Source organism: Miscanthus floridulus, chromosome 8, assembly GCF_019320115.1.
Source record: "Miscanthus floridulus cultivar M001 chromosome 8, ASM1932011v1, whole genome shotgun sequence".
NCBI classification, from domain to species: Eukaryota; Viridiplantae; Streptophyta; class Magnoliopsida; order Poales; family Poaceae; genus Miscanthus; species Miscanthus floridulus.
Genome location: NC_089587.1, coordinates 177,544,622 through 177,559,012, shown reverse-complemented (window position 1 = coordinate 177,559,012; position 14,391 = coordinate 177,544,622). Strand labels below are relative to the sequence as shown.

The window sequence follows — 14,391 nt, the reverse complement described above, 5'->3', positions numbered from 1 at the left end:
CTTTCACCCTGCCATCCGCCCGGTCCTGCACGGGCACTGGCCAGCATCGCCGCAGCCACAGCCGGTGGCCGGCCGAGCCCCACGCGGCTTGTGCGAGGGCACGCCCCGCCGTCCCGCTACTGCGCACTCCGCCAACAACTGCCGAGCGCTGAGGAAGAGGCCCGCCCCTAGGCCGACGCAGCCGCCACCACGCAGTGCCCTAGGCGCAGTGCCTCGCACCACTGGGCGCCGTACCCACAGATCCGGCGACTACCCGGCGTCTTGGACAGGAGCCACCGTCGCCCAGCGCCCGCCTAGCTGCGCGGCCTGCCGGAGATCCGCGCGAATCTGGTCCTTGGACCGCCGGTTCCGGACGCCGAAGCGAGGAGGACTTGCCCCAGACCGCCGCTAGAGACACCGGCGCCGCCACCAGCCTCAGCGACCTCGCCATGCCCTAGGACGCCGCACGCGAGCTCGTCCCCGACCGTCGCAGCTTCCACCGTGAAGAAGAGCCTCGCTGCCGCCCTCCCGGCAAGCTGCACGGCCATGCCGGCGGCCTGCTCCGGCGACGGCGCGGCTAGAGAGAGGGAGGGAAGGAAGAGTGGTGGCTAGGGTTTGGGTCGCCTCCCGTGTCACGCTGCGTGGGGGCGACGCGGGGGCTGTCTGGGCCCTTGGCCGGCCGCTCTGTCCTGATGGCGATCTGCTGTGCTCCTCCTGACCTGTCCTGTGCCTTCTTCCAACGCCCAACAGTTTGGAGATCGGACAAGTCCAATAAAACTCCGCTATAAATAAAGCCAATACAAATCGTCAACAGAGGCATGCTCATAACAACTACAGTAGCCTATTTCATTAAAAAGAAGAAGAACCGAACAAGAGTTATATTTCCAACGACGTGCATCACCGTAGTGTAGAGTGTGCACCTCGACCATACAAAGTGCGGCTAACTCATAAGACCGAAAGCCAAGCCTGCCCTGCAGAGCGTTTACGTGTGATTACTCATTGAGTAGGCAGCCTAGCCAGGTTACATTGCAAGCTCCAAGCGGCTCATTGAGTAGGCAGCTCTCCTCTACTACCGTGTATCTTGATTTTTGTCAAGTGAGGTCTGGACTGGGCTTATTTCGTTTGAGACTATCAATCACCCAGCTCTAAATAACAAAACGCCATTCCCATCCCCAGCATCCACTTGCTCGATTTGTTCTCCTCCTCGTTGCCTTGCAACCATCATGATTCGTGAGCAACGACAACGGTGTCGGGCGGGCCTCTTCGATCCGGCATGCCGCCTCGCCCTCGCGCCATGCTCTGAGGACACCACCAACCGCGCGCGATCGAGCTCTCCGTCGCTTCTCGCACATGCTACCACAGCCCAATCTCATCACGGAAGATGATGTGGTGGCATAGCGACAGCTTCTTTCCAAGGAGCCACGCAACATGAACGGACGAGGGCCCATCCAGGCGCGGCTCCACCATCCCCGACCTGTATGGCGTGATCGCAATGGCAACTCCACAGGCAAAATCAATTTTCAAGTCTTTTCAGACTAAAACCTTCACCTCTTCCTCTTGAAAGAAAAACTAAACAAAACCAGATAAACACCGTACAGACTAAAACCTTCACCTCTTCCTCCCCTGTAGCCACTAAAAAGTTTACGCATTGGTTCTTGTCGTCAACTGATATTGCTCCACCTCTTCATCGAGATGTTCTGAAAAGTTCTTCGGTTTCACTCCTCCCATACGTTCCACCAGAAATAGATAACGATGCCATCAAAAACTTTCCTATGCCTTCTGTTGATCTTTGTGTGGCATCTTCGCCAATAGTTGTGAATTGATCCATCTGTTCGAACGGTGTTATCACGGAGAGGCCAAGCCACTGCTTCAGTAACGCACAAACCTGCTTTGAAAAAGCACAATCTTTGCATAAGTGTGTTGGCGTTTCATGGTCATTTCCACAAAGCTTACATATCGGGTCATTTGGCCAATGCCTTGAGGTCAATGCCTTAAGTGCGGCGGCGTTTCATGTCTCAATTTTCAAGTCTTGAGGTCGAGGATTTGGCTTCAAGTCGTACCAAGCCTTTTTTGTTGTTGTTTAGGCTCGGTGGCATATTGTTGGAGTACGTCAGGGGCCTATTGGACCTAGATTGGCTGTATAGCCCATTAGTGTTAGGGTTAATTAGAGATAAGGGTCGTTTACTTAAGGGTCAAATAAGTCTGGCTTGGGAGTCAAGTAAACCTCTCTATATAAGGAGATGAGATGTATCAATCTAATCAAGCAAGAATTAAGAAGGAAAACCCTTCCCTCCTGCCCGGCCGTGGGCAAACGCCCCGCGGCCGGCTCTCTGTCTCACCCCCGCAGCCCTAGCTGTGAACAGTACCCACGACACTGTAGCGACGCGGGTACTGTAGCGCGGCAGCCGCCGTCGCTACCCTCGACTCTCTCCTCTCAATCCTAGCAACCACATAACATCTGGTATCAGAGATCTCTGGTTCGATCATGTCCACCCCTGCCATCAGCGCCAGCGCCATCGGCCGCGTCGGGGTTGTCGTCCGCATCCTCGGGAGTGCCCCTGACGTTGGAATCTTTGGACGCCGATGTGGCTGCGATTGCCCGTGGCATGGCGGCCATGGCGGCCATGCAGGCGACCCTGGCCGCCCTCATCCCACCACCTCTCCCCCCACAACAGCCGGCACCACCACCACCTCCACAGCCGTGGCAGCCGCAGACGATCTTCCCCTACGGCATGCCCCAGACCAGCTGGACGGGGGTGCCCCTCCACTTGCTGCGGTCCCAGGGCGTCCCCATCCAGCAGATCAGGTTCCCGTCGTCGCCGTCACCGCTTCCGGCTTGGATCACCGGTTCGTCGAAACCATCTACACGACGCCCAGTACCCAGCCGCACTTACCGCCGCTCCCGACCACCGGGGTTGTCATGGCGCCTAGCGGCGCCCTGGCTCCGGGCGTCCTCGACGGCGGGGTGGACGGCCCCTTGTTCCACGGCGGCCGCCTGATGACGACGCTCTCCACCGCGTCACCCTCGCTGGACAGCACGGGCGTGGCGCCCTCGGCCACCGCACAGGACCTGCTGCCCAAGTTTTACAAGTTGGAGTTTGCCACATACGGTTGGGGAGGCACATCCCTCCACCTCGTTCTCCATCGAAAGTCCTCCGCTCTTCTCTGTGCGGTGCAAACCAGCAGCCGTCTGGCGGGGAGAAGGCGCCACTGGCCGCGAGGGCGCCTCCGCTGGTTGCTGTTGCGACCACTTCCAGGTGGCCATACACATGCACCCCTTGCGTCTACATAGTGTCCATGGGATCCAGGAGGCTGTATACATGTAGGTTTGGCGAGCGGATGATGTCCACCTTATGTTCAGGAGTCAAAAATAAAGAGTCACAGTCTATTTTAGGTTGAGAATAATAAAATAAGCCAAGATGTAAAAGGCTTGTTTTTTAGGTGTTAGGAGTCGAGTCAGCGTTATAAGTTCGTTAGGTTGCAGCTCGAGGACGAGCTGCATATCCAGGTGGGGTGTAGTGTTGGAGTACGTCAGGGGCCTATTGGGCCTGGATTGGCTGTATAGCCCATTAGTGTTAGGGTTAATTAGAGATAAGGGTCATTTACTTAAAGGTCAAGTAAGCCTGGCTTGGGAGTCAAGTAAACATTTCTATATAAGAAGAGGAGATATATCAATCTAATCAAACAAGAATTAAGAAGGAAATCCCTTCCCTCTTGCCCGGCCGTGGGCAAGGCCTCCGGCCGGCCTCCAGCCACCCTCGCGTAAACAGCGCTCTCGTTGCCATCTTCCAGCCTGTTCGGTTAGCTGGTTCGTATCGTTGCTGGTTCGTGAAGAAGTACTGCTGGCTGGTTTGTGTGAGAGAAAAATACTGTTCTGGCTGAAAATTTACGATCGTTTACGACAAGCCACAGCCAAATGAATTAAATATAAGATATTGAAGCATTCAAAATCTATTCTAAATTATACGTACAGTGTTTTAGATGAATTAACTCCTTTCAAAGCATCAATAACATAGATATCTGTTATCAGTGTCTACCGCTCATTAAAAAATTCACGAAATGAAATCTAACAGTAACTATTCCTGCCCTACAATGACCCAAGAACGATGCAAGCTAAGCTATAGACCACGGTTGAATTCAACATCTGAGTCAATAAACCTAACCACACATCATATTTCTACTTCAAAACTAAAAACGGTAGGAGTAGGAACCCTAACTTGGTTTCCATCTGTTCTTAGCACGTCGAATGGTTCCTCCATAGCTTCTCTAGAGGAGCAGAAGTTTTTTTGAAATCCATTTGGCAAAATAGCATCTCGTTTTTTTTCTGAAATGGATTAAAGATATGAAATGTCTATAGTACCCCTGCTTAGTTGACTTGGTTGCATAATGCATACATGATTTATATCTTTGATCTCAATTTGTATGATGTTTCTAATGAACCAAAAATAAACATGAACATTAAGACTAATAGATAACTAGTGGTCTAGAATACCCTTCTATTTTTCTATTTTTTTTCTTAATTTGTCACTTATTTTCTTTTCAATTAATTCCCCTTTTCTCTATTCTCTCTCCTCCTTCCTTATCCCCTTCGCCCACACAGGCACAGCACGTCAGGGCACCGCCTTGCCCGCTCGAGCACCTTACCATGCTGCGTGCCAGGGCTCCTTCCTTATTCCCTTCCACCGCATGCCAGGGCTTCGCCTCGCCCGGCCCTGCGCCGCTCGTTCGAGCACCTCCCCACGCTGCGCGCCGCCTGTTCCGCCCCCCTGGCTCTGGCCGGTCCATGCCCACACAGTCGTCGCTCCGTGCCCACGCACAAGGAAGAAGAAGGCAGGGGCATCCACGGCCAAATACACCATGGGCCTACACGCGTCGAGCCGGTGGGAGCTTCATTTTTCGGCTCCACCTGTCAAAACCGCGTTGTGGGACACAATTCCCGGCCACTCCACACAAGGAGCACTTTTATGGACGTAACCGAAGCTGAAAAACAGCTCTGGGAGCCGCCCCGGGAGCCATACCAAACGACCCCTAAGTCGCACTCCTTTGTCCCGACACTTGAGGCCACCTCTGTCAAGGTGGTGATGGTGGCGACGCAAATGGTAAGTAGGAGCGGCTAGGGTTTACGGGAATGGGAGAGGGGAAGAGACTGCACATCGGCGACATGGCGGGCTTTAACACCCCGACCGTGAGCCGTTCAAACAAATGGGCCCGTGACAGCTGAGGAGTGAGGTGGCCAAGTTTAGTGTACACATAGGATGAAATCCGGGTGATTTGGACACAGGGAAGGGAGGACACGTGCCCATTTCCAATACCATAATGAGCAAGGTTGCCTGGTTTTCGAGTCTTTTGGAAAAACCTGACTGTGGCGATAGTTCAGAAAGTCTTTTTTCTTTCTTTCTTTTGGGAAACAGATAGTTTATAGAAAGTTAAAACGGACTTTTTCTCTTCTTTTTCTCCACTGACCTTAGCTTATCGTCGCCCGACACCGATGGCCGCCGCGCCTCCGCCCGCTGCGCCGCCGTCCCACATGTCCGCCGCTCTGATCACCTTCCCCTCCTCTCACCCCTATCCTTCCCTCCCCGCGCCGCCCAAGCCCCCAAGCCCCAGGCCCCCTCCACTCCACCTCGTCCCCCGCGTCGCCGCATACCCCGCCGCATCCGTGGCCACCCCGCGCCGCAGCGCCTCCTCCACCTCCGCCACCGAGCGACTCCGCGTTCTCGTACGCCGCGGCGAACTCGAAGATGCCCTCCGCCTCGTCGACTCCCTCGCAGGGCTCGACCCGCCCTCGCCCGCCGCGGCGGGGCCCTGCCCCGCGCTCATCAAGAAGCTCTGCGCGTCGGGCCGCACCGCGGACGCGCGCCGCGTGCTGGGCGCGTGCGGGCGCGACGTCGTGGCCTACAACGCCATGGTGGCGGGCTACTGCGGGGCCGGGCAGCTCGACGCCGCGCGCAGGCTCGTGGCGGACATGCCCGTGGAGCCCGACGCGTACACCTACAACACGCTCATCCGAGGCCTCTGTGGTCGTGGGCGGACCAGCAACGCCCTCGCGGTGCTCGATGATATGCTCCGCCGCGGCTGCTTGCCCGACGTCGTCACCTACACAATTCTGCTCGAGGCCACCTGCAGGAGGAGCGGGTACAAGCAGGCCATGAAGCTCCTCGACGAGATGCGCGACAAGGGGTGCGCCCCGGACATCATCACCTATAATGTCGTCCTCAATGGTATCTGCCAGGAAGGCCGGGTTGACGACGCAATGGAGTTCTTGGAGAACTTACCGTCCAATGGGTGCGAGCCGAACACTGTTAGCTACAACATTGTGCTGAAGGGCTTGTTCACTGCTGAACGGTGGGAAGACGCCGAGAAGCTCATGGAAGAGATGGCCCACAAGGGTTGCCCTCCGAATGTGGTAACATTTAATATGCTCATCAGTTTTTTGTGTCGTAGAGGATTGGTTGAGCCTGCAATGGAAGTTCTTGAGCAGATCCCCAAGTACGGATGCACGCCTAATTCATTGAGTTATAACCCACTTCTTCATGCCTTCTGCAAACAAAAGAAGATGGATAAAGCAATGACATTTGTAGAACTAATGGTGTCCAGGGGTTGTTACCCAGACATCGTTTCATACAACACTCTGCTTACTGCACTCTGCCGCAATGGGGAAGTTGATGTTGCTATTGAATTGCTTCATCAACTCAAGGACAAAGGCTGTAGCCCGGTCTTGATTAGTTATAACACGGTCATTGATGGCCTTACTAAGGCTGGCAAAACAAAGGAAGCATTGGAACTGTTGGATGAGATGATCAGCAAAGGGCTCCAACCAGATATCATTACTTACACAACAATAGCTTCTGGTCTTTGTAGAGAAGACAGAATTGAGGAGGCGATTAGAACATTTTCTAAAGTGCAAGATATGGGTATAAGGCCCACTGTGGTGTTGTACAATGCTATTCTTCTTGGGCTCTGCAAAAGGCGTGAAACACATAATGCTATCGACCTGTTTGCTTACATGATATCGAATGGCTGCATGCCGAATGAATCGACTTACACTATACTTGTTGAAGGCTTGGCTTATGAAGGCTTGGTAAAGGAGGCAAGAGAATTGCTTGGTCAATTGTGCTCTAGAGGAGTTGTGAATAAGAAATTTATGAAGAAAGGAGCCGTTAAGATGCTAGATGGACCTACACAAACTTAGTGATGATCAGTTAGTGTACACTATATGAACATCTTCGCAGGGAACTTTCTTGACAGTACGATTGCGTTGCCTTAACTGATGCTACTTTCTTATTAACATGTGGAGTGCCTTTTGTCAAATTTCCAGCATAAAGCCTACTCCATTTTTCAAATGACTAGAAATTTGCTTGCATTATTTTTATTTATTTCTTGTGCACATAATCATCTTTGGCATGGTAGTACCTGTGCAAAACTAGAAAGTTGGTCTATTCATGTTCAAATGCAAATCGAATGAAAGATGTTTCACAACTAGTGTCATGTGGGGCCGCACTTACGCACGTCAGCGGAGGGCCCGTGATGTCAGGCGGGCCGCAGCACGCGCTGAGGCAGCAGGCGCGGGTGATCAGGAGGAAGGTGCGGCTAAGGAAAGTGGCTGATTTGATTAGATGAGTGATTGGCCTAAAGTTTAGGGGATTCATCCCTAATTAGTTATTTCCTATTTTCTTGTTGCCAAGTGTGGCAGCCCACGGGCCTATATAAACTGTACTAGAGGTCATGATCAAGCAAGCAATAAAGTTATCCCTAATCTCTCTCTATTCTCTGTAAGCCTACGGTAGAGGGGTATAACCTCACCGGAGAAGACGGCCGACGGCTACGAGCTCCGTAGCCGCGGTCCAGCCAGTCAGGGGTTTGCTGCCCTTGACAACTAGCTACTTCTTGGAACAAGAGGTCCAAATCTGGATTGCATTATATTACATGAAAATCTCAATTGAACGAAAATTAGTCATCCAGATTTCCCCATGTCACATGGTGTTACAAAAACTACGGAAAATTAGCCAGTAACCAGAAGTATGATTCAAAACCTCACTCTCAGTGGCTGATGTTCCTGCTTGGAATGGAAGGCATATTGAAATTGTTAGATTCAGCTTTTCTACTGAAACATAATTACACTGTGTCTGTGTATCATTGTATCTCAACTGGCATAGAGTAAAATAGCCCTTGAGATCTATTATGTACTGTGACAGTTCCTAAGAGTTAACCTGAACCTTTTAGTTATTTATTGATCTATTGCTAGTATTGAGAGAAGGGCATGGTTATGCTCACATCTGCCATTATGATCCAAGTGGTTGGAAACATCTCTGTAGTTTCAGGGTAATCAGTAAAAGATCAAGTAACAGGTCACTACCTGAATGCTGTTACGTTTTGCACGATCAACCTTCACTTAGCATGTTATACTTTAAAATTTTGCTTAACTTTTTCTTTACGGAAAGGCTTCTGTGTGTTTTTATCCTTTTCAACTTCTGCTGACCTGGTTTTAGCTACCTCTTATTCTATTACAGTGCACAAATGCTAGTGGGAGGCAACTGTCTTGGATTGCCATCAGAAAGTTCTCACACATTGTTCCTCCTGCCTTTTTGTTTTGAAGTGTATAAACATGAACCTTATTCATCAGTCAGGAGCTGTAATCTGGTCACATGTCCAACGCTCTAAGGGTAATAATGCAAATAATTGGTGAAAGTTTTGCATGTCCATTGTATGTAGATTTTTTTTCCCAGTTTGAAGTTATCAGAGTGCGCTCCTTATCAGAGTGTCCCAGCAATTATATGGTGAAAATGAGCCAATAATCTCTTTTTTTTGCGAATAATCTCTTGGTGAAAAAGAGCCAATAATCTCTTGATCTGATTCAGTTTCATTCCTGTAGCTGTGGCTGACTTTATGTAATTTGGAAAAGCTGGAAACTCGCACTCATCTCCATGACCACACTTAGAATCAAAGTGTGTGTCATGCAATGCTTGTCAAGCCTTTTATTTAGGAGGAAAAAAAACAGCTAAATATTAAGTTAGACAAAAGGAAATCTGCATGTTATTCGCTACACCAGTCGTTAGCACTTAATTAGCAAGCTCTTGTTCAGTATCACTTTATGTGAATTAAAAAGAGTGGAGGTCATGACTACTTTTCTAGCTGGAAACAGCATGTGTACTTTCTACCACTGCACATGTTATATCACAAACTCACAACAAGGCATACAAAAAAGCACAAGAATTCAGAGTACCGGATTAACATTTTACAAAATTCCCCTATATGTGTCCTGCAGTACCAGCAGATTAGTGTTTTTTTTACAAAAGCATAGGCGCTGGATGGATGGAGCAAGGATGCGTGGTTCCTTAAACATACTTCTACGATCAGAAATAGAGGGAAACCGTGTTCAGGAGTCAGAGATGCGCAGGCTAATTCTGTCTTTCATCTGGTTGGTCAGGATTGTGGCGCTGCTGCTGGAGCGGCTGGTTTAGGTGCGTTTAGAAGAGGCGTGATGGCCTTCACCACGATGGTCATGTTTGGTCGGAAGTCGGATTCATACTGAACGCACAACGCTGCAACTGCTGCCAGCTGAAAACAAATGGGAAATGCCAGTAAGTCACTGTAGCATATCCGGCAAAACATTCTTGGAAACATGTATATATGACCCAATTAAGCGTGAGAACTTTTTTCTTGTTTTGTTTACCTTTGCAACAGCCTTTGGAGGGTAATCACTGTTGAGCTTCGGATCAACACACTGCTTCACTTTATCTTCACTCAACCTTGGAGTGGCCTAATCATGATGTTCACAGTCAGGAGATTACTGGCATTTGCATAGTACGAGTTTCAGAAAGGAAGCAAATTACACAAAACACATTACCCAAGTAACAAGACTTTGCTGGCCTTTCGGCATGGTGTGATCGACCGGCTTCCTTCCGGTCAGCAACTCTAGAAGGATCACGCCGAAGCTGTAAACATCACTCTTTTGGTTGATCTGGCCTGTCATAGCGTATCTGAGAAAATGGTCCAGAATACCATACCAATCTGGGTAAGAACTAAGAAGGCTAATGCTACAAACGCAAAACAATGCAGTATGTAGTTGCAAAATTTGCCATGCCAGATCTATCGTCGTTCTTCATCGATCTTACTCTGGGGCATGGTATCCAAAAGTCCCTAGCACGCGAGTGGAGTGCAACCGCGCGGCGGTGTCGGTCCCCTGGTTGGTGAGGTTGAAATCAGCAATCTTGGAGCTGAAATCGTCGAATATGAGGACGTTGCTGGACCGGATGTCTCGGTGAACGATCGACGGCTGGACTTTCTCGTGCAGGTACTCTAGCCCTCTTGCTGCTCCGTAAGCTATCTTCACTCGCTGAGCCCAGTTGAGAACGGGACCAGGCTCTGCACCCTGAACACCTTTCTTCCCTGCATAAACAAAACGAATGCCAGAATCAATCGATCGTTCCCTGAACAATGTCAGATCACCATCGGCCGAAGAAGAGATGCATGGATCGTCAGAGCTACGAACCATGTAGTATGTTATGCAAAGAACCCATGGTGGCGAACTGATAGGCTAGCATGCGGTTGCCGTTCTCCAAGCAGTACCCCAGGAGCTCCAGGAAATACTCGTTCTTGAGCTTGGAGACCATCGCTATCTGTACCATGGAGATGGAGACGAGGGCGCCCGGCAATGCAAGCAAACATCACAGGCAGGCAACGTTGAGAAAGGAGGAACGAAGAGGGAGATGGCGTGAGAAGGCAGGCATGGCATGCACCGCGCGTCCGCACCTGCGCGGCGAAGTCGGTGTCGGAGTCCTGCGAGGCGCTGGTGTCGAGCTTCTTGATGACGGCGGCGCGGCCGTCGCTGAGCGCGGCGTTGTAGACGCGGCCGTAGGAGCCCTCGCCGATGAGGGCGCGGTCGCTGAAGTTGTTGGTGATCTTCTTGAGCTCGTCGAAGGGGATGGCGGGCACGTCGATGCTGACGGGCTTGGCGGGGCCGCCGACCCTGGGCGCGCCCGGTCCCCTCGGCCCGCCTCTGTTGCCTGTGCCATGCATGGATTGAGAAGCCACTGGTGGTCAGGCGAGATCGACGGCGCCATTGGTAGCAAAGATGATGCCCTGTAATTGTATTGTACCGGGGGCGTTGGCATTGGGTGGCGGAACCGCCTGGTTGGCCGGCGGGCCGTAGCTGTCCTCCTCGGCTCCACCGCAGCAAGACATCTTTAATTTGTCGGTTCCTCTCCTCCTCCTCCTCGCCGGACTGGATGGCGACGACGGTCGATGCGCGTCCGGGTTGATTTGGGGTCGGTCAGCAGATCATGCCGCACGACCTGGAGTATTCGGCATTTTCCCCCAAGAGCATCACAGAACGGATGGTCACATTCTCTTCTTAGAGGCACGACGCAAACAATTCGTTAACGAAGAGAAAGATCAGCAATGCATTCGTTGACAGATCATCCTCGGAGCTAGAGAAGACATAATGCAAGAAATCGATCGGCGACAAGGCGGAGGCAGAAATGCAGACATGACGAAGTGTGAGAAGAAAAGCTCAGCTCGTTACCTCCCCAAAAGCAAGCTCCGACGGCACCTACGAGAGAAGAGGCGGAGAGCGCGCGAGAACAGCAGCAACGGCGTGGGTGGCCGGCCGCGGGGAGGGAGGGAGGAGGACGATAGATTAGCGGTGGCGAGCGGTGGGAGCTCCTTTTTCCGCGGGAAAGGAGGCGTCCCACCCGTTTTAACTGCTCGGCACCCCCGAGCAGGCGCGCGATTCAACTCGTTTTGTTGTGCGCCCCGCCCCAACCCGCGCGAGTCTATTCTTAGCGAGGGAGGATGCACGCGTCTTCCGATCCACGTGTACTTTGCTCTTTGTGATGGAATCTGTCTACCGAACACCCAAGTGTTTTGAGCTCTTTCCACACTCGATTTCTTTTCTGATGAAGCCCAATGCGCCGCCGCCGCTCACCGCCCACCGCCCCGCCGCGACGTGGTAGGGTCTCGCTGGAGCCCCACAGCCGCAGAGCTCCGGCGTGACTCTATCATGCCCGCGGCGACCTCCTTCTTCCCCTCCCCTACTGCCATCATGGACATGGTTGCCCCCGCCCCAACTTGGTCCGACCGTCTCCTCCGCCGCTCGCTCTAGCGGTGTGAAATGTCCTTATTTGGTTTTGGTAATTTAGTGACAACCTTAGGTGGACTAATGTGTTTAAGTGAGATATACAGGTGATTAGTCCACAGGTACATGTGTGTGAGCAACATATGCCATGACGGTGATGATGGCTCAAAGATGTTGCAAAGCTCACATATGTGATGATGAAGGAGCTTATTGCACATGAGACATGACATGGAGTCATGTGATCAAGGTGGAGAAGATCAAGACATGACTTGCTTGATGGACCAGTTACAAGCATGAAGGGCAAGTCGGAGGCTTTGGAGTGATGGACCATGTGGTGGTGAAGCTTGAGCAAGACTTGGCACCAATGGACGAAGGCAACGGTGAAAAGCAAGTGATGTCAAGATCGATGAACCAATACGGTCACATGATGATATGAAGTAGATCATATTATTTGGTGATTGGTTAGTGCATGTGTTGCATCAACAATGGAGGAGATAGAATGAAATGCGCAAGGCAAAGGTATAACCTAGGGAATTTCATTTCATCGATCATAGGTGTGTAGAGAAGTTTATAACCGGGTTTAGGATAGATGATCATACTATCAAGAGGGGCAAACTTATTTGCATATCGGTCATCTAGTGCCAATCGAGTGATCTAACTTTGCATCGTTGCCACGATCGAGTGGCGTGGCTAGTTGAGTGGCTAAATCCTTTGAAAAATAATTGCGAAAATGCTAACACACATGCACATGGTGTTGTACACTTGGGGGTGTTGGCACATTTACAAAGGAGAAGAAGTTGGAGTTGATGTGGATCAACTCGATGAAGAAAAGAAGGCGAAAGGAAGTCACTACGCTGGCCTCGACAGGACCAGCGCGTCCGGTCAGTGGAAGCAGTTGGGCGCGGTCTTGGTCAAGTGACCGGACGCTGCATGGTAAGAGTGACCGAACGCACAGGGCCTACGTCCGGTTGTGTGTGACGTATGGTGACGTAGGCGGCGCTGGAGTTGGCACGTGGGCGCAGAGCTGATCGGACGATGGACTGCATCCGGTCGTGCAGGAGTGGACGCGTTCGGTCGCAAAATAGAGGCTCGGGGAGCTCTCTGGAAATGACCGGACTCAGGCGTAGGAGCGTCCGGTTATCCTTGCGGTGCGCGTCCGGTCGATACGACCGACGCGTCCGGTCGTCCCAAAAGATGCCCAGTGAAGGGGTAACGGCTATTTTATCCCGTGGGGCTATAAATAGAAGTGTTGGTCGGCCTTTGGCCGTGAGGGGAGATGAGCTAAGCACCCTTGAGCCTTGGTGGCTTGTGTAGGTATGCTTGGGAGCCCTCTAACTCACTTGAGCTTGATAGTGTTCATCCAATCGAGTGAGTGAGCAATTCTAGTGTGATTGCATCGTGAGGTTACATCGAGTGGCACTAGGTGGTCGTCTTGCAAGCCGTTGGTGCTTGTTACTCTTGGAGGTTGCCACCTCCTAGACGGCTTGGTGGTGGTCTTCATCGAAGCTCACAAGAAACATGTGCGGTGCTCCGGAGAAGAGCTTTGTAAGGGGCATTGTGCTCGCCCCGCGGGAGCCGCGAAGAGCAGCTCTAGTAGAGCGAGATGCGAAGGGCGACAAGTGGTCCGACCGGATCAAGTGCTAGAGCTTGTGGTAAGCACTCCATGTGGGAGAGTGTGACTTGCGGGTCACCACTAGCAAGAGGACCGCACGGCAACCTTGGAGCTTGTCTCAACAAGGACTAGTGTGTTGGCAAGCACGTGAACCTTGGGATAAAAATCATCGTGTCATCCTTGTATTTCCGTTGGTTTGCATCCTCGTTACACAAGCTTATATTTACATTTCATATACATTGTGCTTGTATAGTTGCTCTTGTAATTAGTTAGCTTGTGTAGCTCACTAGTTACCTTCTTGCTTGTGTAGCATAGAAGTAGCTCCCTTACGTGGCTAATTTGGTATGTGTAACCTTGTTAGTCACATTGCTTAGTTTATGTAGCTAAGTATTTGCGCTCTCTAATTGGGCATTGGTTGCCTTGTTATTGAGCATTGCTAGTGAGCTTAGGTGGCTTTGTGCTTTTGCTTACTAGCATGTGTAGGAGCTCCCTCATTACTTGAAGTACTAGTGGCATAGGTTTATGTGACCTTGCTTCTAGAATTGGTTAGGTGAGCTCTAGCTAGCCTAACACCTTTGTTGTCTAATTAGGATTTTTATAAGGTGCTTGTGAACTTCAATAGAGGGGTGTAGTCTTGGTTAGACCGATAGTTTTAATTCTGTATTTGTTTCGGTTAGCCGGCGTATTTAATTTTAAGAAAGGACTATTCACCCCCCTCTAGTCC

The 14,391-nt window shown here is 51.2% G+C and overlaps 2 protein-coding genes across 4 annotated transcripts; one reads left to right on the top strand and one right to left on the bottom strand.

Annotated features, from left to right (window-relative positions):
- The first annotated feature begins 5,437 nt into the window (after positions 1-5,437).
- Positions 5,438-9,543, top strand: LOC136477608 (pentatricopeptide repeat-containing protein At1g09900-like). The gene is made up of 3 exons (XM_066475818.1): positions 5,438-7,226; positions 8,490-8,642; positions 9,407-9,543. Exon 1 carries the CDS (start codon positions 5,468-5,470, stop codon positions 7,169-7,171), a length of 1,704 nt encoding a protein of 567 aa, XP_066331915.1. The 5' UTR covers positions 5,438-5,467; the 3' UTR covers positions 7,172-7,226; positions 8,490-8,642; positions 9,407-9,543.
- LOC136477609 (probable protein kinase At2g41970) lies at positions 9,095-11,676 on the bottom strand. Of its 3 annotated transcripts, none has more exons than XM_066475820.1 (8): positions 11,504-11,676; positions 11,079-11,408; positions 10,732-10,985; positions 10,472-10,598; positions 10,095-10,368; positions 9,827-9,959; positions 9,653-9,739; positions 9,095-9,537 (listed from the first exon to the last, which is right to left on the bottom strand). In XM_066475820.1, exons 2-8 carry the CDS (start codon positions 11,161-11,163, stop codon positions 9,403-9,405), a joined length of 1,095 nt encoding a protein of 364 aa, XP_066331917.1. In that variant the 5' UTR covers positions 11,164-11,408; positions 11,504-11,676; the 3' UTR covers positions 9,095-9,402. The 3 variants fall into 3 exon arrangements, with proteins under 3 accessions (XP_066331917.1, XP_066331918.1, XP_066331916.1); XM_066475821.1 differs by having other exon boundaries at positions 11,079-11,328; XM_066475819.1 differs by having other exon boundaries at positions 11,079-11,273.
- Between the last annotated feature and the right edge of the window lie 2,715 nt (positions 11,677-14,391).